Source organism: Patiria miniata, unplaced genomic scaffold (genome assembly GCF_015706575.1).
Source record: "Patiria miniata isolate m_02_andy unplaced genomic scaffold, ASM1570657v1 HiC_scaffold_7, whole genome shotgun sequence".
Classification (NCBI taxonomy): domain Eukaryota; kingdom Metazoa; phylum Echinodermata; class Asteroidea; order Valvatida; family Asterinidae; genus Patiria; species Patiria miniata.
In genome coordinates this window covers 14603639-14626494 of record NW_024037074.1, presented here as the reverse complement: position 1 = coordinate 14626494, position 22856 = coordinate 14603639, and the positions used below count along the sequence as shown (strand labels likewise).

The 22856-nt window shown below is 38.9% G+C and overlaps 1 protein-coding gene across 1 annotated transcript; it reads left to right on the top strand.

Moving 5' to 3' along the window:
* The first annotated feature begins 8402 nt into the window (after positions 1–8402).
* Positions 8403–21359, top strand: LOC119744422. The gene is made up of 5 exons (XM_038220347.1): positions 8403–8657; positions 11802–11870; positions 17709–17770; positions 18184–18264; positions 19080–21359. The coding sequence occupies exons 1-5, from the start codon at positions 8564–8566 to the stop codon at positions 19110–19112; spliced, it is 339 nt and encodes a 112-aa protein (XP_038076275.1). The 5' UTR covers positions 8403–8563; the 3' UTR covers positions 19113–21359.
* Positions 21360–22856: the final 1497 nt, after the last annotated feature.

Sequence of the window (22856 nt, the reverse complement as noted above, 5' to 3'; positions counted from 1 at the left end):
CGCGTTGGTAGTTACAGGATATTGCAAGAGACGGCTCTCAGCCGTAGGGTTAAAGAGCCGTCTGGCTTCGGTCAGATACTGATGAAATACACGCTCTTGAGAAGGCCAACTACCTTATTGACAAGGGCTTCCTTTCTCGAGTCATTGGCTCATGTAACGGGGAAGAAAACGGAGTGGGCCTACAATTGATAAGAACAAGGCTCCTTTCTGATCCCCCGTGAGCTTGCCCGGCCCAGCCTGCAGAAAATTCAAAACAACCCTTTGAATTTGTCTGGTTTGGTTGAAAGAGGCTGCAGTGAGTCGTTTCTTAGTAATGTGAGAAACATACACAACAATGATACGAAAGAGTCTTGGTTTCACACTTGTAGCCTCGTATTTGCTTCAATATGACGGTTTTGTGTAGAGAACTGTAGTTTTTAAAAATTCTCAAGATGTACTGCCCATTCCACTAATAAAATAATAAGTTAATATCTGCCTTCAATAGAGGACGCTTGTAGACCCACTCTTTATGCATGCCGGTAAGAGGTACATACAAATAGATACCATTAGGGTTGATTTCAGAGGTAGGGTATGGCATACGCGTGGCCTCTTGCGTATGAACGATGTGAATTATTACCATAATTTTACTGCGGGGGATGCTTTCCCGAACTAGAGCCACATGCTTCAAAACCTCAAAACCTCATCAACTAACTCCTTCCTCCTTGACTCCAACACCGCAGCAAACCCACCCCGGACCCTGAGACCGTCCAGAATCATGGCACTGACTTAAAAAAAAAAAAAATCTTCCAGCTTCTCCGCCAATTGTGCTTGCCCCTTGCCCACCTTTTTGCGGCAATTCTGCGAGTCCAGGTCTCTAGAGTTGCACCCTCAATTAAAACAAGTCTTTCATTATGTGGGTGTGTTTATGACAGAGCGATTGCTGCTATTTTCCGACTTCCTATAAGCCTTTTTGATTCATTCATCATTCTTGATTCTGGGCCCGTTTGTCAGCTTCATAACTATTTGCACGGAGGTCTTTTACGTCACAACAAATTAATAGTGAGGTACACCAACTCCAAAACACGTAATTGATTTGAAATCCCTTTCCTGACCCACTCATGTGCTGGCACCACATCCATTAAAAGTCAATTAATGTTGATAACATATTTTTTTGCCCACGTGACTGGAAAAACCATTGGACAGTGCTAACAAAAGAACTTGCCTGGCATGTATACTGCTGCTGTTGCAGCTGCTGGAACTGCAGCAAGTTGGCATGGTAACTAGCCACTAATGTTGTGAATGCTAATTGCCCTTTGCAACTGCTATAGACGATATTTCAAATTATCGTTTAAACTATATTACATTGATTTAAAAAAAGGTCCCATGCCATGTCATACATGATGACTATAAGCAGCCAGAACCTCGGCTGGCTGCTCATTGGACATTCTTCCATTGCTGTTCTTCTGTCTTTCTCTGTTTGTGCTAATGTTACTTTTGCGTGCATTTAGGCTGTTAAAGCTTTTACTCGAGTACCGCTGTTGCTACTGTTTTTGCTGTTCCATTTTTCTAGCGGTTTTGTTTTTATTTGTAGACCAACTCTGTAGTTTTTAATCAACAGGTAATGGCGTATGGTAGGCCTAATCTTTGTGCGTTCCCGGAAGTATTTAGTCCGGCAGTTATACTGCAGAATTGCAAATGAAGATGGATTGTCGCTGATAAGTGCATTGTGTGATTCATCAGACATAAAAACTGCATACGCTAATGGTCAATTATTCTAATAATCACAGAAGTCCATGAACAGGTCCCGTCTTCGGTTGGAAATGCAAATTTGTGATCTGTCTATTCTCCTGGTTTTGTTTTTTTTGGTTGTTTGTTGATTTGTTGTTGTTTGTCTGTCTGACAGTCGGGTTGTTTGCTTAACTGTTTTTCTCGACTCCGTCTTTATGCATCGTTAATGAAATGTCGTACATCTTCGTTTCAAATGCGCGATCCATTGTGCGCACTGTGTGTTCGACGCCCTAAAGCACACGGAGTCCCACATAAACATCGTCACCAAATCGATGAGTATTATTATGGTCTTAAAATGGCGATATTACAGCAATATACAGACGCAAGCATGGGGTACGTACGTGTCTTGCAGCTTCAGAAAAAAACCAGCAATTGCCAGTTTCAAAAACCAGTTTTAGCCCATTTCTAGTACTCGTGCAGCCCCGGGCGAGGACTTTTTAAAAATTGCGATAACATTTTAAACGCAGTGATGATCAGCACGATTTCCACGACTCCGCTCAAGTGGCAGTAATGACTATAATAGGAGTCCTTGGGTTTCTATTGTGCCAGCTTAGATGGGAAAAAAGTGAATCAATACTTTCTGAGGTACTTTTGGGGTACTATTCCGTACGGTAAATAGACGTGCATTATAACGATGAAAAATATAAAAATCGAATGGGCGGTAGAAACCGTTCAAGTTTCAATGACGAACTCGGGTGACTATCTCTTCCGACGCCCTTCAAACGCCGACACCCAAACTGAATTAGCGTCACCGATGATGATAATAAATGGTTCTCTCAGTTAAAATCCAGGAAAAGGGTTTTGCACAAATGAATTGCATGAATTACTAATCACTGCTTTTAGTAAAAAAAAAAAGCGGCAGAAAAAGCCCATTAAATTTTCTCTGGCCTTCTTTTCCCTCGAATACATTGAAATAATTGGCATTAATTTCACCACAGCCTTTCTGCGTCGCCACATCTTTTTTTTATTTATTGTTTCGTCCATTACCTTCTTCCTGCCATCACTGAGAAATTATGCAATTTTTTAATGTGATTTCTAATAATTATATGATTGTTACTTTTTGCTAAGTTATTTTCCTTTTGGATCATGACCATTTCTGGGAATTTCCTACTTGTAGCTTAAAGTCGTGTAGGCCATTATTTATCATCTAGCACTTTTAGCCTTGACCTTAATTCCCCTTGAAGATATTCACTTGAAGATTGACGTGATTCACTTGCAAAACGTGAATAGTTCAGAAAATGGAGATGACATTTACCACAGAGACCAAACCGAGAAACTTAGTGGGTTTTTTTTACGAAGGAGAGACTGTGTGGGTGCGCCTCCTTAGCAACGGTTGCTCGGAATTGGGATGATGACCTTATTCCAACCTCAAACGCATCTCCCTATCATACGACTCCAAGACATAAAAAAATAACCGCAAATTAAAAACGAGAGATCAAGCTAGTCAAAACTGGTCACAGCTAGTCACTGGAAGTCCGTTCTGGTCTGCCCATAAATTGAAGCTGATCCATTAGCTGACCCATTGGCGTTACGGCGTGATATAGGATAGCACTGCCATCAATTAGCTCATCCATTTGGCGTTACGGCGTAATCCTATACGATAGTACTTCCCAGCTTACAAATGAGAGTAGGTCAGTGAGTCAGTCAGTCAGGTAGAAAGAGGAAACTATATAGGCTTGGTTTGGCCTCTGGGACCATGCAGCAAAAAGCAATGATCTATTGTAATACACTAAGTTAGCGGAGATGATTAAAATTGTACGATTTTCAGTTTCCATGATGACCACTGCACTCGCTAATCCTGTAGCTGTTCAGTCTTAAGTCCCATGGCATACGTTTGAAGTGAACAGTGACAAATACATTCGTTTGTCAGTTATAATCCCCCGTTACGTGTTGCATTACCAGTCCTGTGCCAGATGAAATTACCACGCAAAATGGTGAATTAACAAGCAACTTTTTTCCAAGCCGCATATCTGTCCCTTAGCGTACTATATCTAATGGTCCCAGTATTGTGCTTAAATCGACACCAGACATGAATGTAAAAGGAAACTATTGTGAAAGAAACCATAACAGCACGAGAAGTGACATTCGCAGTGCAGTATTTTTTTAGTAATAGTTATAATAATGCATAAGTGCACTGACAATGTCTCATAGAGTAATGCTCTCATGCCAAGATGTGTGAGATATAGTTATTTCTTTGTCATTTCAAGCTATTTATTATAGGGTAAGCTTGAATTTTACTTGGATCACGGGGGAAAGGTGTAATAAGAGCAAGATTATTATTTTATGAACATGTACAAGACATCGTGGGAGTACCTAATTCTTTTGAAAGGAAACTATCATATAATGAATGCAGTTTGTCTTTTCAGTGTGCCTGACAAGGGAAAGTATACAAGTCTGTAACCGATCGGGAGCAAGAAGCCGAGCACTGATCATTAATTAGTTGCGACGCGTGGTAAGGAAGCCACCAATACTAACGATAATTACTGCTCAAGCTGACTAGGAAAAGTCAGGGTAATTCGTTAGAGAAATAAATGATCCCAAAGTGAAAGATTAAAACAAGCAGCGGTGAAGACGACTGTAAACGCTTCTCGTTTGACGTCTTACATACGCAATATTGGCTTCGCTATAGCGCTTTGTGCATGGGAACAGAATTTGCTTAGGCCTGACCTTTAAATATTGCGTCAAAGACCTGTTTTAGGCGGGGAGGATTAAGCAGTTATCGGCGCACTGGTTTCCTCAACGCACGGCAACATTGAAAATAAGCAGTGTGTGATGGGTGAAGATGAATGATCCAACAAAACAGAGAAAACAAATCGACATGCAGATTCACTCATACGTGCACTACTTGCGTCCTTAGTATCGACACTGCCTCTCTTTCTCAGAAAACAAAGTTGGTATAAGACGTACGTGTTCAAGATTGTGATGATGTCGTTTATACACTGCACAGTTTTCTTTCCCCAAATGGATAACTTAATCATCTTCCTGCTACTTGATATGTGCTTTCGATTCAGCATATTTCTCTAGTTGGCGTCTACAATCCTGTTTTTCAAATTCACATCGATTTCATACAGAGTTGCAAAACATTGCTGGCTATGACAGTTATTCAGCCGAAGCCTATTTGATTGGAAATGATTTTATTTTGAGTGGGGAAGACGTAATTTGAAGGTATCAAAATGTCATTGATTATGGAAGGTGGTTCGTCACTCATAGCCAAAGGTTTATACTGACACTGCGAGTAGCCTACACGGCACTGAGTATATTTCTCACCAAACCTGCAAAATACTCTGACAAAAAAATTTTAGTGCTTGAAAATATGTAATTTAACATAGCGCACTGTTGTGAAATTATTCCATTGGATTTAGTTTTGATATAATGTACATTGCTCGTTCATTTTTTTTTTTTGGCAATATGTTTATTTGATAATAAACATTATTTCTTACGGCCATCAAAAAACACGGAAACTTCATAACGATGGCTTTTTAAAACAAAGTTGAGCTTTTATCAAAGATTAACAAAGATAATCCATGTCACATGATCTACGAAATTGGCGGAACTGTCTGGCCATTCAACTTGCCGCTGTTTGCTCACCACAGAAGTCCATGACGTCGATAAAAGCATTTGATCTTTGTTCAATCACACTTTTTTTCCGACATCTACGTTGTTTTTGACGTACATTTGACAAATAACCTGCAAAGTGAATGTTTATTACCTCGAATGTGCTCGTCATATTAATACATCAACATTAACGACCGGTTCGTTCTTGCACCGTACTGAAATAAAAATGATGAAACAAGATTGGCAATGCCTCTTGTAAGTGAGGCTCGCATGTTCTCGGTACGTTTTCATCAAATCTTGGCATTGTGAATTCCAATTTGTTTAATATTGTCTTAACCTTATAATCATTCTTTTTATTCGGATTTTCGAATTAAAAGTATGTTATCAAAAGGACCTTTTTTAAATTGGTGGTAAGAAAGACTTCTGTTCCCTTTAATTGCCTTTTGCCTCATGTTTTCCTACAAAATGTTGGTGAGGTCTGTTTCTTTTAAAATAAATCAGAATTTTGAGAACATTCTATCCCAAAACATTCCCATGATAGCTGCAAAAAACACAAATATATGTTTTAAGTATGCATGGACAAATCACGTTATTATGGCATAGCGTTGCTTCCCTGCAACCCCCAAAAGTGAAGGGTCGTTTTGGGAGGGTGAGTGTTCCATTAAAGCGGACCCGCAGGGAGACGGGTCGGCCGTAAAATGAGGTTTTCTCTCTGCAGAGGATTGAGTACTACGGTCTGGATATCAAATGACGATTGCTTAGCCACTTTGGGCCTCGGACTCAGTGTCTACAAAAAAATTGACTGTTAGTGTTGGGAGTCTTTTCCAACTCCTCATATATACGAGTAAACCATTTCAAGAGCATGAAGGCGTCATTCATTTTCACCATGTTACAAAATATTTTAAAAAACGAAAAAAAAGGAAACAAAGTTTCCCTTTCGTCACTGAAATGGTGATCTGCCTTTTATTCATCATACAAAACATTTAAAAATAATAATAAATTAAGTATTAAAAATCATGGAAAGTAGCGCAAAATATCGTAAAGTGGACCAAAATTCCCTTTAGCCCGTGAAATTCAGTGGAGATAAAGATGTCTTCTTAATTTTAATGATTTTCCGGCTCAAGTTGACAAGCCATTTCCTCTATTTTCCCAAATACGATTAAAACAACACTTTTGAGAAATCATGGGAACCGTTATCACAGTACATCATCATGGAAAACTAAATGAATCACTGCCAACGTTGCAGGACCGTAGCCGGGGGGGGGGGTCGCGGGTCGAATGACCCCCCCCCCCTAAAAAAAAGTGTCAGCAAAAACTACCCTCCCCCTCCACCAGGCTGGCTACGGCCCTGCGGTGTGAGTGGAAAATAAAGTACGGTCCTGTACACGCCCTTGATTGGAATACTAAAAACAGCACATTACCCAACGTTTTACCCAATCTAAAGTTCCGTTTTCAACCCAAATCCTTCTTCTATTATGCAAATTATCTGGATGACGTACGAACGTCAGCTACTCTCCTGGCATCCACTCGTTTGCTAGACTCACAGTCTGGTTGTGAATGCCGTGACTGGATTAGGCATACGATGGCATTTTTTCCTAAAATAATCATTTCACTGCCCAAATCGGGGCTTACCCTTTTTTTCAGGTTCACCACGCCCGAATTGCACCAGTTGTTACCATTATCTTCTCTGAAAGGTTACCTAATTTCACGGCTGTCAAAAGAGTTAGATCGACTGCAGTATAAGCAAGCCTGAACGTTGATATGGTTTTCGTATATCCTCTTACATACTTAACTGTTTTTGGCTCGAGAAAAAAATCCGGATATAAAAGGCTACGTGAAACCAATCAAACATACCAAAAACCCGGCTGCATTTGCACGTAGGCACGGGACATTCGAACTGTAAATGGAATTCAATCGTTTCAACTTGTATAATACATAGTTGTTGTTGAACTAACAGATTAAGGCATATAGGCAGAAAATATGATCAAATTTCATTTTCCCAGGGAAAGTTAATGTGGTACGTGTGCATACACCTTTAAAACTAGTTTACCTAAAATAAAATGCATTGCTGGTCCTAAGCATTGCGATGGCCATACCCAAAACCAGTTTAACATGTACTTCACAAGTGAAGTTGCTATGCACGCATATACAGAATAAGTACATGTTAGTTGACTTATATCTGCAGCTGCCTAACTAGAAGCAAACATCTGGCGGGGGACCGGGTGCTTTAATTTTTCACGGAGACTCTTTCAGACAATGAAACGTATCATTTCAATATTTCACATCATTTGTTTTGTAAAACTCAAGATTTTAAATGGGTGCATGGGGGAGGGGTGTCCACTGGAAGACTCGTCCCCCGTGGCCCTATACTTACACCACTTGTTATGATGTTACATGAGTTCAGTTATCAGGCACCTGTTGCATATTCTCCTATCATTGTTCATATATCTATGCCTGCGTAAAACGGCCCAAAGAATCCAAAAACTGATCACGTATAGAGCTTACCGCTGACATATTCTTTGAAATCAAATTCAGTCTTCATTATTTCGCGTCACCACAATGAACGAAACCGAAGATTAATGGATGAACTTAAAGAGATCTGCATGTGGTCAGGCAAACCGATTTTTTTTCCTGCATCCTTGTTCAGTTACAAGCGAAACGCGCATGCCTAAACGCTTACCACGTGGTCGAAGGTATATACATGTGCAACACGAGATTAAATCAAATTTTGATTTGCATCACCGACACAAGTTCATTAACACTGAACACTCGGTGTTGTCCGAGGGCATGCGGCAATAAGCTTAATCAGGTTGAACTGGACACCAACGATCTCTCTTGGGTTTTTTTTAAATTCAATCACGTGATTACTGTCGGGTAATAAGTCTCCAGGTATGCTAACTTCAACAAGCAGGTTTGATCCCTTCTCTTTCAAATCGTTTCCGCAAGCAATATGTCGTAATTGGAACTATAAAATGGCTGATAGAAATGCGTTTGCGCATGCGTATGGTTGTTAATACCCCAAAAAGGGTACAAATAAAATTCACGCCTTCCGATTGCGCTCAGTACATAAACGGCCGTTAGACGCAACAGTGCTCATTACGATCTGAGCTCAGTGTTGAAATAGAGCAATTTGCGTTTTTGAACGTCACCAAACAACCAAAACAAAACACAGCCAATTGTTGGTGTTTGCAGACGGATCGGTTGGTTCAGAGGGATTGCAAGTGCCAAGTGTTTGGTAGTCATGGGCTGTATGACAATGAGGTGGCCTTCTCTCAAGATGATTGTGCTGGTGGTTTTGGCAGCGGCCCTCGTCCTAAACACATCGACAGTAAATGGTAAGGATGTCACTTTTCCTATCCGTTCAAAATGCAATTTTGCTTGCCCACTGGCCCCATGAGATCACATAAGCATTCTTGATTTGTGCACACCACTTTTCAAACCGTAGTCAAAATACTGACTGGTTTCTTGAGAGCTGATGGAATGTCATACATGTATTAGTTTTAGAAAACTCATGGCGATCGTTTTAGATTTCGATTAGATTAAGACTTAAATTCCTTCAGGCGCAAACTTTTTATCTCAATAATCACGGAGAGTGAATTATTATTTTGACTAATTTTTACTTACACTCTGGCTTACTTAGACCGTTTCTATAGTCAAATCGATTAGATTTTTAAGACAACACTTCGCTAAATGTGATGTCTAAATTTTAACACCGGCGGTATCCCTATAAGAACCAGTGGCGTATTAAATGTTATACTGCTGGTCTTATGTGGATAGCATCGCTATTTTTGAAGTGTGCTTAGATTTACCGCGGTGGCTCTTTGGACTAACGGATAACAAACGATTTTCTGCCATTTGAAAAGAAATAATCTTTAGTTGCCTTTATACCATTAAAATAAAATAACTTCAGAGTAGGCTTACATCAAATTGGGTTACAGAAAATGTCGGATGTGATCATATCATTTTGTTTGACAATCAACTTTATCATCCAAAAGCCTTTCCGTAAATTTATAAAAGCTTTCTATAGTAAAAACCAAAAAAAAATTACGTAGAAAAAAACATATTGAAATAAATTTGAAGACTTATTAGCATTTTAATTTTGTGTAAACGACTTTTCAAAGGAAATAAAGTCCAGGCAGTCTCGTTCCTTGGGTTAATATTTCCTTATTTGTCGAGCAAACCTTTTGCTTTTAATGATGCTCGTATGCAATGATACAAAGTTGTTCATTTTCATGTAAATGTGTCGTATCAAGTGAATATTAGTGATGGTATAAGGATTTAAGTTATTCATTGAGCATGTCGATTCGTAACATGAACCTTGGTAAAAAGGGTAAAAAGGAACGCCTTAAGATGTTTTCCCCAAGGAAGGTACCTTTAAATACAAAGTTGTAACTCCATCAATTACTCTTACCTCTTCGAGTTGCGGAAATTAAAACGAGACGAAAACGGGAAATCCAAATCAAAGCTGCAAAACCAATTAGAATGTTTTCGTAGAGCCGTCGGACACTCCTGGCGGGTATATTTAACCCTGATGTACCGTGCAAACACCACACACCAGCGGCTCGCTGTATAGTCGGCGGCTTCTTTAATTGAATTGTTGTGATTGGCAGAGAGGACACTCAGTGTCCATCACTTGCTGAATTTGAGATGTCATCGTGAAATTCAAATGCAACTTAATCGCGTTTTAAAGAGGAGGGCATATTCTCGTATGTCATATATAAGTATTTGGTCTGCCAGATATTGCTCCAATTTCAGTTTTCCTTGAGGCATGCAAACGTACTTCTGTTTTTATGACTTTTCAGAACCACACTTCTTCCAAGAAGATATTTCTTTCCACATGGTGTTACCCGAAAATGCCCTCTATTCTTTCATCATTTGTTGTTAATGTCAATTTTTGGAAATTCCGCATTGATTTGATTGCATCGAGGAAATTGATCCTGTTTTTCAGCATAACATGTCACTTGGTGTAACTCTAAGTCCAAGATAATGTTTCATGTATATGGATAGTTATAATGTAATGCTGACTTTCCGGTTAAATTTTTTACCTTAAGACAATTTACACAAATTTTGATGCTGGTGTTTAAAATAAAAATGTGTTTGTCGATGATAAAAAAGGCTTGAGACAGATGGACACATTATGTGGAAGAAGGGAGGCGCAAACTGCGAGAAAAGAACCAGATAATCAAGAACTATAGCCCCCAAAGTGAAAATAAAAATGGAAATTGGAGAGTGCATTAACGTCATAAGGATACCCAACTTATTCCCTAACTGCCATTATTCCTGACTCCGCCGTTATTCCAAGCAAGACAACCTTGGTTCGATCTACTGTGCCAAAATTAATTTCGATCCATCATGACTCTATGCCCGTGAGTACCGAGCCAATGTCGATACCATCCATTCATAGCACAATAGATGTTAAGGCATTTAATGAGGAAAATACGCTTTAGCGTGAAATGACTATATAGAGGAACATTAAAGGTAGCACAGCAATATCAACAATTAGCTTTTAAGATTCAAGGTCGATTTTACTTTGTCGACTGGAAAGAAGCTTTTAGTACTGAAAAAGTGCATGGTATTAGCAATGGCATTAATAAAAGGTTTACACTCTATGGTACTGGTATCAGAAAAACTGCTACAAAATTGAAGAAAAAAAAATTCAAAAATAGCGTGAGTTTTGAAAACAATAATCCAATAAGCCCGGTAATATGCCCCAATAAGCCCCGTAATGCAGCAGTTATTTACCTCTGAATATCTGCAAAGTGGCGGTTTTCACAAATCATTTTCCAATTTGTCACTTTTGTGGCCATGAGCTGACGCCTCTGCATTAATGCATAGCAACGAAGACTGTTAGAGAGGAATTGATCGTTTTTATTTGATTTTCGTTTATTTCAAAGGAAATAATCATGAATACGAGGTTGCTTATTTGGACCCATTGTTTTCGATATCTATGGAAACTTCCCTATAAATTGACTCGGTCTCCCTTAAATTTTCCATGAACGAAATAAGAAAAGACGGCATTATAGCAAATAAGAAGTGATCCAAAATGTAACTCCAAATTATCCCTTTTTGTTGACTCAGCTTAAGTTCCCGGTCTCTCATTTCTACGATCTTGGTTTCGAATACCCCCCCCCCCCCCACCTTCCCAGGTCAGAATGCAGTTTTGGTGTCTAGTCCAAAAATGAATCCCCTGGCATATAATTGCGGCGGGCTGCCCCCTCCCAACTTCCTCTAAAAACCTGAACGATTCTTCGTCGTTTTTCTTTCCATCTTTTTTAGGGCTTGGCAAATTACAGTGCCCTTTTGAGGTACCCTGGTTCCATTAATATTTTTAAGTATTTTAACTGAGATATTTATTAGGTACTGATTTTTTGTTTTCAATTTCAATTTCAATATTCATTTATTGGTCCACAAGTTCAAGTACATTTGTCTCGTTACATGCAGCACATAAATTGATAAATAATCATCTTTTTAATTTTCAGGAATTTCGTGTTCAAATGTCGAATGTGTAGACGTCAGCACGCCCATTTGTAGGGTTTGCAACCGAAGAGGTGAGTAGACATTTTTTTTTTAGATTCAGTTTCCAGTAAATCTTACAAAATTCAAACAGACATTTTGAAAGAGGTACAAAATGGATTTATTCACACGCGTCATATCCACGATTTATCCCCTTTCATGCTTACTGCAAAACAGAGACTGGGAAAAAACTGCGGCTGCGACGAATAAGCAGCACTATACACGACCTAAATGCGTATAAAAGCCCGAAGTGAGAGAAATCACTCTACCAAACTTAACCGTTGGAACAAAATCTCAGCTCTGCCTTGGGGGATCAGAATAAAAAGCCTTTTTACACGCACGGTTTTCCGTATGGTCGATTTCATTTGTGATGGGGTTTTCCACTTCAAGACATAATGCGTATCGAGTAAACAGCACTTACTCCTTCAAAGCCTGTTGATCTGAACTATTTTTCATTGGATTGAAGACATCTTAAGGTATTGTGCTGTACACATATGAATTTTTTTTTTGGAAGAGACGTCGGCAATAAATAAAAATACTTCCGTCTGGGATATGTCGGCTATTTTATTTGGAAGTGGATTTCAAGGTTGATGTCGTTCAGCAGGGATTTCAAGCCCTTCTTAAGCACGACAGTTTCCTTCCAAAGGTTTATTATTAAGCCGATTGGTGTATAATGGTATGTCTTGAAGTCTGGACCCAATTTAAAACGCAATCCTTTACCACACTGCGCACGTTCAGTACACAGAAACATCAAAAGCACAAAATGTCACGTTTTGGTCTGTATAATGACTGAGTCCGGATTTCATAAGACACCGGTTACCATGCAAGTCATCCGAAATTCTCCCTCTTATGTTAGAATAATCGGTTTTCTGCACGTCCCTGCACCGAAAGTACATGATTTGTGTCTTTGTACACGACTGTCAGTTCATTTACTTACCAAAGTTATATCAAGGATAGCTTGGTTTCCGCAGAAATGTCTACCCATCAGCGAAAATATGCCTGGTTAAGTCTAGTAAGCGACCAAGCGCATGTATAGTCAGAGTGATAGGGTGTAGAGGCTGTGGAATCGTATTATTGGATGCATGCACATATAGGTAAATAAAGTTAGTTGTTTCACGTCAACCTTTCCTAAATATCCTTGCGACTCGAACCTTCTGGCAAGGGGACTCCATTCATCCATGAGTCAAGCTAGCCTTCACTTCACGGCCATTTGTATAGGACTTAATCTCTGGCTGATTTCTGAGAGACAAATTAAAGACTTCGTTACACCAAGTTGGGTACTTGTACTTTAGGATTAGCTTTCGACTTAGTGAGAGGCTGCTGAGGCATTATATCTCTGACATCAGATTCTTCTGCTTGTCTAAGAAAGACTTGCTGGATTAGTCAATTGTATTGCGATAGGTGAACTGTGGCCAGACTAGTACACCAAGGAAAAGGAAATCCGTGGACCAGTAGGCCTATGTTTAAACTGTGAGAATAATTATATTGGGTGAACAGTCAGAGTAAAATTTCCCAATCCTTTCATTTTGAGATGATTTCACTAGAGATAAACGAACAATATTTATCTGATTTGAAATTGAACTTGCGATAATTCCATTTGTCATATATTAACGCAGGATTCATATGGTGCCAAGGATATTCCAAGGACGCATTATACATTGAGCAGACCTCTTTGACAAATTACTGTCTTGTAGGATGCAGTTAATCGACAGGCCTTTCTAGCAGTAAGAGAATCAACTGCGACGCGCTGCCAACAACTTGCCACTTAGTGCAGATAATAAGCGGCTACAAGAGGGCCCACAAACAACAGTCGTTTCGCCAGAAGCCAGCATCGCAAACCGAGACAAACACGGCTCAAGTTGCGGCCAAACTTTGTTAGGTATATTATTATATAGGCCAATCGCATGATTTGCAAAGCCACGTAGGAATCCTGTAGTTCCCCTGAGTGAGTCCGTTCGTAATGAATGAATCGCTTGGCCTCTGTATAACTGTCTGACCAGATAATAAAGAACACGAGCGCGAGTATCGAGGATGGTCGGTTTTATGGGTAGGAACCAAAGTGCTTGAAAGCCTTACTGATTTATGAAGGTGATTAAAGCAAAATGACTCAATTGCAATTCATCAGGTGGGGCCATCTTTTTTCTCTTTTTTGGTCCTCTTGCACGTATTCCTATCCAACGCGTGTATAGTTGCGACCATTTTGTTCGTGATCACATTTATCTTTTATGTTGTAAAATTGTAAAATTCTTTATTATATACAATTTATGTAATGAGAAAATGCATTATTGAAAGTGAATTCTGATGGACAATACGACAATCTTCATATCACAGGGAAATGTAATGATGTGAAACGTTGAGTGGAATATTGTTTAAAAAACTTATAACAAATTTAAGCTGCATGCACATAATTATTCTGGTCATTGATCATGACACATTAATCTCTATTAATATGACATTAGTCTCTTCATGTGTTGTCAGGATGTTTAATAATATCACTATATTTAAACGGTCGATTGCATTCAACTTCAAGACAGGTTGTTTGAAAGAAGCCTAACCGATGACACTGCCAAACTAAGGAAAACGATAGGATTCGGACAAACTAGCATTAAGACAACTTTACTGTAGCAGAATCCTCACAATGCCTTGAGATGAAACTGTTCTTAATAGACACGAACTTCGGGCGCCTGCTTTATATTTGTCTTTTAAGCAAAGTCCGTCATAAACGCCAAGTTGCGTCATTATTTTTCGTCATTGTGGTTTGCATTAGCCGTTATATTTCTTCAGTATTTAAATGATTGCGTTTAGGAAATTCCTGGATTTTACTGACGTGAGTGTACCGTAACCGCAGACTTGTGGTACCGTGTTTTTCTTCGATAGCACCATCCCAAGGACTCCCTCGTGCCGAGGTCTGAAGAGATCCAAAACCGGATGGGTAGGGACTCCAAGACGCTGGATGGGAGGCCAAACGGGTCAACAATATGCAGATAAACACCAAGATTTCCATTAAGGAATAAAACTCACTGTGTTCTCGGTGACCACACGTTTTTTACTCCCTTCTGTGTATTTTATCATTGATGCACCTACGTTATCTGCTGCGTGAATTACCACGACTTAAATGTTGTCAACACATTGAATTTTCCAATAAGGTATATAGGAAGCAACCTTCTCCGAAAAAAACTGCAATGCGAGATTGTAAATTGTGTTTTTGGTATCTTAGTTTCCCTTCACAACTGCAACAAGAACTTGCGACTTTCTTCGAAGTCTGAAGTGTTATATACACAAGAACGACAAAATAACAAAATACAAAAACAAAGACAGAAACACAAGAATAAAGCCCGAAAGTACGCCATTCTGTCTTTGAGCTTCCGGACCCCTCCGCGACCCTTCTATGGGCATTTTACACGGGGTTGCTCTTTCTCTTGCTATAATTTTTGACAGAATTATTTCTAACCGTAATCACCCTAAGAAACATTCATGTTGGAATTTTATCTCGGCATTCCACAAGAAAAAATGATGAGAAATCAGTTGGAGATGGGTAAAAACGAATTTTCTTACAACCTTTCAAATCCGGATTTTCGTACCTATAGGTCTCTTTGTTCGTTTACGTTTGTTTTCATATCGCGTACTTGCGTAAGAACGAAAATGATAACGACACGAAGATGTACGTACGTACATCCGATGGACTCTAGATTTAGTCAGGCTTGCTTGAATACAGTTCTTATCAACGGTCATTTTAGATTTGTTTGCAAATGTCAATTAGTCCTTCAATGTTATTAAAAAAAAAGTGTGTCCCAAAAGACATGTTAGTCTCCTATTTAAGTTTCAGTTTTTACCCAATGACTAAAAAATTTCATCTCTGTACAAGTGCACCGAGTTCCAATAGTCCACATGTATTTTAGAAGTTGGAGGTCAGTTTTTGGCACGATATTTCTCTTTCACGTCATGCGATTTTTCAGTTTCCATGGATTGAGATGCAAGTAACAATTTTACAAAGGCCTTTTCCCAGGGTGATTTTCATAAGAAATCAATGTACTAAAACTGTTTTTAAAACTCCCACTTTTTTCCGCTACTTTCCCATTCGAGAAATTCTGGAAGCACGCCACCAGGGGTCAACTTTCAGGCTCTATAGTAGTAACACGCATCATCTCACCAACAAAAAGCTGCCTCGCTGTCATGTTTATAGGAAATGACCCCCCACATGACATTTGACATTTCTTGTCGGGTGTTTTAAAGTAGACGGGAGAATAGAAGCGAATGGAATGATTATCTGATTGGCCAAGGACAAATGAAATGAGGCATCATAAACCAATCACACTGTTTGAAGTGCGTCCATGAACTTGATGAAGCAATAGCCAATCACATCAGCTGTTTAATAAGCATGAAGTTATCGATCGGATCGCGACCTCTGCGTTTCCCTCTGCATAAATAGTGCAGGCCTGCCTTATTCCATCTGTAGGCCTATTAATGCCTAAAACTAACTTTTCTTTAAAGACCCAGATCTAATTTTAATATACAAAATATAGGTGTGCGTACGCTGGATGTACACTTTTTGAAAATGTAGTCATGTGAATAGAAAAAATCAAACTTGCCCGAGCATTTGAGATCATGGTTGTACAAATTAGAAAGCTAAAACCATCAGCGATCTCCTCTAGATGCAACCACATTTCAATTCAGAGCTCGAGAGCTTGAGTTAACTATTGGTAACTAGTTAGCTACACTTATCTTGTTCAATCACTTTGGTTTGTAGCGTTGACTTTAGAGTGTTGGTAAAACAACCTCGACCTTTTCATTTCTCGTCAAAACTTGCCGAAGATAAATTTGCAATCAGTGGATCGTAAATTTTGATGGTAACATTTCATACTAAAAAGTAAACTATTTATTAAAAGGAACCGTGGTTTTTCGTTCAAATGACTCGTATTTGACTCCAATACATTGACATAAGCCATACGAACATCTAACTTTCCGCATCAAATCTTATCTTCTCAGTACATGGCCAGTAAATGTATAATGTCTTTTCCCCCTAGTGAACCCAATTTACACTTTAAAAAATCTAAAGAGCCAAGCCTACTTCGTCATGCTGCCGCCAGTACGCATATAGCGTGCGGAAAGTCTTCATCACTTAACATTAGCAGTGTGATTTGTAAAGAAGAAAACAGGCATCACTCGGTTCTATCATTATGGTTTTCTGGTAATGCAGTGCGGCCCGGAAATGGGAATCGAATCACAAATTACAAGCGTTTAGGGTGGCTGACTCAATGCCTCTACCATGTACTTTCAATCATTTAATTAGTGAGCTTTCAAGTTGGACAGGGCGCGCATCAGGTTGGATATCCGAGGCCAGGACTCTGACGATGTTATTACTCCCGTGGAGAAGAAAGCCACTATAGAGTAGGCGCGGTACATCTTCTTGGATGGATGAGCAATATCTCAAACTAGTTCACCTACCGATTTCCACTAAAAGCTACTTTTGGTTATTTGGTCACAAATGTGACAATTGAGCAAACGTCCAGAAAGTTTGCGATTTCTCTTAATTCTTCTTTATCCGATTGTGAATAAACATCCTCAAACATTTTATATAAAAGCGTAACATTGAAACTTTATGTCTTGCCTCAAACGTTTCGTTTCTATTTTACCATACTGTACAGAATGGTATTTAGTGATGACTACAGACTGATGTATATACTTCATTCATTCATTGGCCTATCACATAAAGTAACGATCATCAGTCAACAACTTGTGCTGGAGTGATACAAAAAAAATAACACTTTCTTTCAGCATTGTTAAGCAATTAGATTATTGTGTTACTAAACTTTATTGGAGGACTCATCACCACTTTATGGTTGCTTTTTTTGTCATTCTTTCTTTGTCTTTAGTCGGCAAGAGGACAGAAAACAATGCATGGAGAGACGACAGGGATTCAAACAACTTGAATGACGTAATGATGTTGTTTCTTTGTTATACAAATCATTATTTAAACAGTGTTGCAAATTACTAGCTATATCGCTCAGCCGAGTTCAAAATGCATCTGCTTTAAAGTTGGACACGTAAAGATCTTGGATTTGATGTTTAGGACAAGAATCGGGCAGTAATGAGCTGCTTAGAGCTGAGATGGCCCAATCCCGTGGAGCTATTTAGCAGAAATGCTGCCAGCCGAGAAGTCACAAGCACGATTGGATGGCAACTTATTTTTGCTAAGCACATTATCGTTCTTGGCAAATTACGGGCCCTTGTCTGCTAAACGTTGTGCAAGTTTTCTCCTTACAAAAAGCTACCGCGGTGTCATTAAACAGTGTAATTAGGCTACAAAGTCCTGTAACGAACTGGCTATTTTCACCTACTTTCCTTCAGAGAGGACTGATGACGAAAGAGTGCTATCTGGATGCAGTGATCGGCAGCCTGCCTCATGACCTACAAGAGCAAGTTTTCGAGGTGATTCACAACCCTCCTTATCCACCGCACGTTACTTCCTAATGGTTATAATGTTCAAAAACGTTGTTAAATGAATACAACTGTAATGACGTCCTTACACAATAGGCGTACATCGCTCTTGTCAGTAAAAATTACATCTGCACCACTACGTGGTACATGACGGGGGGGGGGGCCTCCGGATCAATATGCATGGGTTCATTTTCTGCTATAATTACATCAACCGAATTATTTGAAGCCAAAGTTTGGATTCCACCTTTGGTCTGGACATTAAAGGCCCACAAAATGGTTCCTTGACTAGATACGCAGTTGAACACCGAAGAAGCAAAAAGACAGAGGGCCCTAGCCTTTGCTTGAAAAAGAAAAAAGAGAAGAAAGAAACAAATAAACAATTGCCTTAATAGCGTCCATAAGCAGTGGAAAATGCGGATGTGTAGAAGTGCGTTCTTTATATAAGTGCATTTTGTTTTACAACCTTTCTTTAAACATGCAATTCAGTAGAAATATATTTTCTCCAATAAACCAATACAAAGAATCAGAGTTTATACCTGTAGTTCTTTTCAGAACCATTCTCTTAGTTTGAGAAATTATTCCCACATGGTGTTTCCGCAAACCTTTCATTCATTAAATACAAAGTGGGATAATATAAGTGCAATAAAGTCATATTTAACTAAAGAAAAAGAATGAAGGTAAGTACCACCAGTAACAAAATAATACTTTGAAGCTAATTAATGAAATTAAGGTTAATAAGATAGGGAAATTAAAAAAAAAACACTGTGACTTTTTAAATTAAGATGTCTCTTATTTTATATCTTCAGGTTTTAGAGCTGGTCTTGAGCATGAACCGATAGAACAATTCTTGATGCAATGGGAACAGCAAGGAGAGAGGACCCACGTTTTTCCTCACGGAGACAATAAACTCACACAGTTGCAATTATCAATTTGAAACTTGAACTTTTATGGTTTAAGCATAACAACTTAAATAATTAACGAATTAAGCAATGAAATTACTTTTTGGAAACTATCAGAAATGACTACAACGTCAAAATTATTAATGTGAAATCACAAGACGAGTGGCCAAGCAGACTATGACGCTAATGTGTTTTACTTTAATTTGGGATTTTATTTTTGAAAAATGAAATGAAAGAACACTGTTGTTTAGAGTTACAATATGTGTGAAGTTTTATCACAGGTGATGACAAAGACTGCTCATGAACAACTTGACTTTGTTGAAAAATTTTACCAACAAGAAATGACAATCAATTCTGTTTACGCCTATAAATTCATTGTAAGGTAATTTGAAAGCTGACTCGTTTATAGAAGGGCTTCATATAATTTACTATTTTGGTCTTTTTCGATAGAAATTCGTTTGAATGAGACTCTACAAAGTAAAGAAAAGATGTCTGAATTTAATTTTAAAAAAATTATAAAGCTCTTATTGCATGTACTGTCAATCACATTATTATTCTTCACGTTTAAAATATGATATAAAATTTTTAGCATGTAGCATAAACGCAATGCATTTTAGAAAGCTTAACGACGTCACAAATCGTCATTCATGACGTGAAGACGAAGGACGCCGCCATTGAAAAAAATATAGTAACTCCAGTTGACAACAGCAAAACATTGACGTCACGTGTTATCAAATTACTGAGAATTATTCTGTTATAGGTAACATAAAGATTTTGCATTACTACCAATTCTTCAGATGTCCAGTGTTATTTTATGGATGTGTAATAGATATTTCAAGACGAAGACTGTATTGGACGACGTGCTCCGCTTTTATTGCTACTTTATGCCGAAAACAAATCGAAGTTATTTCTGTATAAGTGTAGACTTATTATGTAGATAATGTGACTATTGTCAAATTGTGATGTAAATCTTTGAATGCTTATGTGCCATGTAGTATGACAGCATTATATTGATATTAAGCACATTAAACCTATTAATCGAACAACCTAATCACTTTTCAAATCGCATGCGTCATAGGACGGCTATCAGGCAGCCATTATATATTGATATAATATTGTCTAGTGTCTGGACTGTCTTGGACATTGACTTTATAACATGGCTTTGAAGACTTCTACAGATAGGAATTATAATAATATGACTTATATAGTTTAGCTTTTAGTCTGATGTAATTGTATTCAGAGAAGTGACATTACTGTGCACAGAAAACGGAACTCACCGCAGTGTCTTAATGTACCTTGCCCTCACCAAAATACACGCGTCAATGTGCAGTCGTGATTTTAGTTTCTCCAATGTAATGCCCATTGCCCCATGGTGGCGGCTATAAATCACTATAATTACAAAATATTGCGGCGGAAACGTAACTTTGCAGCAGTCAGGGAGGATCTAGATTTCCGGGGGGTCAATTTTCAATCCGTTTATTATTTGGCCAAATTTTACAAGTATCATAACATTAGTCAGCGGCTGCAGGGGGGGGGGGGGGGTGCGCCAACCCCCCTCCCCCTCCCCGATCCGCTACTGAGCATTATGGGCAGCAAACCACCACAGCCATGTAAATCCATAGACACGCTAAAGTGCTGAATCCGAGTCAAAGTTTAAGATAAAAATATATATATCTAATGGGAGACCTCAAAATGACGAGCTCGTCACCATTGCCCTATGATTGGTGGTATAGGTACGAGCTAGTAGCTTGAACAAGTGTTTCTTGAATTGATGATAGAGGGCGCTATTCAGTAGTTGTTAACGAATTTTCGTGATTTAAAAAGTAGATGTAAACCAAGTCTTTGGTGTGTTCGTATGCCTAAGGCTCGGCTTTTCGAATGCCTCTGAAATAGTCATCGTCAAAAAATCATGGTTTCATACGCCTCGTGGTTTTTGGTATAAAACAGGGTAAGGGTTTAACAATAACGCTTCGATCGTTTATGAGGGCGCCCTCATATCATATGCGTGCCTAGATATTATAGACTCACATTTTCAATGATTGAACACTAAATGAGCCTATCTTAAGACGATTATCGAAATGCTATTGTGACTTTACTTCTGTTGCGCATATTATTAAAGTATCTGTTGATTTATTGAATAAAGTATGACCACTATTGACGGACTGGCATTTTTGGTAATGTAACTAATATCTTTGATTGACTACGTTTCTAAACGCCACACCCTTTTTGAAACGGTATGGAGTCACAGTTATGTCAAAGGTAATGCTAATAGCGTACTGGGTGATGCAGCCATGCTAAATGCCTACTCACTGTCCTTCGACCCTTCTGATAAAACCTGTGACATAATGACGTCACTTCTTCTCTTTAAAGAACGCCTTTTTGTTATTAAATCTTTGTCAACCTCGTTCCCGGGGTGTCGTAGCCAATGAGGAACAGTCTGGTTCCTGACTGTGCTTTACATCAGCGTTTGTTTGTTGTATGAGGTGTCTGGGTACAAAAAAACCTTTCAATTTGTCGCGGTTTTTTTGTTAAGTTAAAATGTTGCAATCTTATCATGCCAATATGCAGTATCACATTTCATATTAATATGAGCAAATTGGAAATAAAAGGATTATTTTTGCGAAGGTGTGGATGTAATAACAACAAAGAACGTGAAAACACGTAATACACGTAGGAAATTTGAACACCAAGTTCACGATATAAATCTTCTAATTGCGCTATCGAATCAGGATACAGGAAGCAACTGCCCATCCCGTCGCTTACTATTGGAAACGAGGTTGAAAATAAGGTAAGCCCTGGGACGAGGTTGAAAAAAAAAACCTAATTCGAGAGCGCCATTGACGAGACACATCTCGTGCGACGTGCGCGTACTTGTCATTGTACGCATCACATTTTATTTTATTCTGAATGTGCACAAGCCATGGCGTCTTCGGATGAGCTTCAGGTGTCGTCGGCAATGCGTTCCATTGACCCTCCGAGTAGTCTCCGCCAACTTTCACTTTGTTATCGTTGAGGGGGTACTTGTGCGCGGAGCCCATAGAAAAGCGCACATGGATCCAATAGCGTATAATGAACCAAAGGGCTACTGTCCTGTCATGAGGCAAATCATAATTTCCTGCCAAAAATTCCACGAAATGATCTCCAGTGCAAAATCAGTGAGTGTACATACCGCCCTCACTCGTTACTTTTTGAGTAGGTTTTCCTCTGGAGTCTTCAGCTACGTCACGCGCGCTATCATTTTCAACACGGACGCCTGCATCAATTTAAATAAATAAAGATTTTTTTATTGTTGAATTCTCTCCCTTCGTTTTTGATTCACAAGGTGCGGGGGAACGTTGGTCTTGTAACGATTTTTCATTCAATCTTCAGAGGGGACTGCAATGAGACAAGTACTTAGCAATGCTTAAGTTTCTCGAGCGGTTGTAATCCGCATACGTCCCATCATGGACAACACAGAGCAATTTTCTGTTTATTATTGATCTGTTGAACCCCCTCTAGGCTATAGCCCGCCCTCAGGTGTCAGGTTGGATTTCCCGTCTTATCATTGATGGTTATGCGATATTCTACGAGTAATCCTAAACCAAAGCTACCGCGGACTAGGCTGGCAGTGCACTGATGTTATTTCATTTGGAAACCCAAATGGACAGAATTGATTTAACTAGGCAGTGGATCGAGTGTCGAGAT

Coding starts and splice junctions, on each gene's coding strand:
- LOC119744422 (XM_038220347.1), top strand. CDS start 8,564: ATGGGCTGTATGACAATGAGGTGGCCTTCTCTCAAGATGATTGTGCTG. Junction 8,658..11,801: donor AAACACATCGACAGTAAATG/GTAAGGATGTCA, acceptor TTTAATTTTCAG/GAATTTCGTGTTCAAATGTC. Junction 17,771..18,183: donor ATTCAAACAACTTGAATGAC/GTAATGATGTTG, acceptor ACTTTCCTTCAG/AGAGGACTGATGACGAAAGA.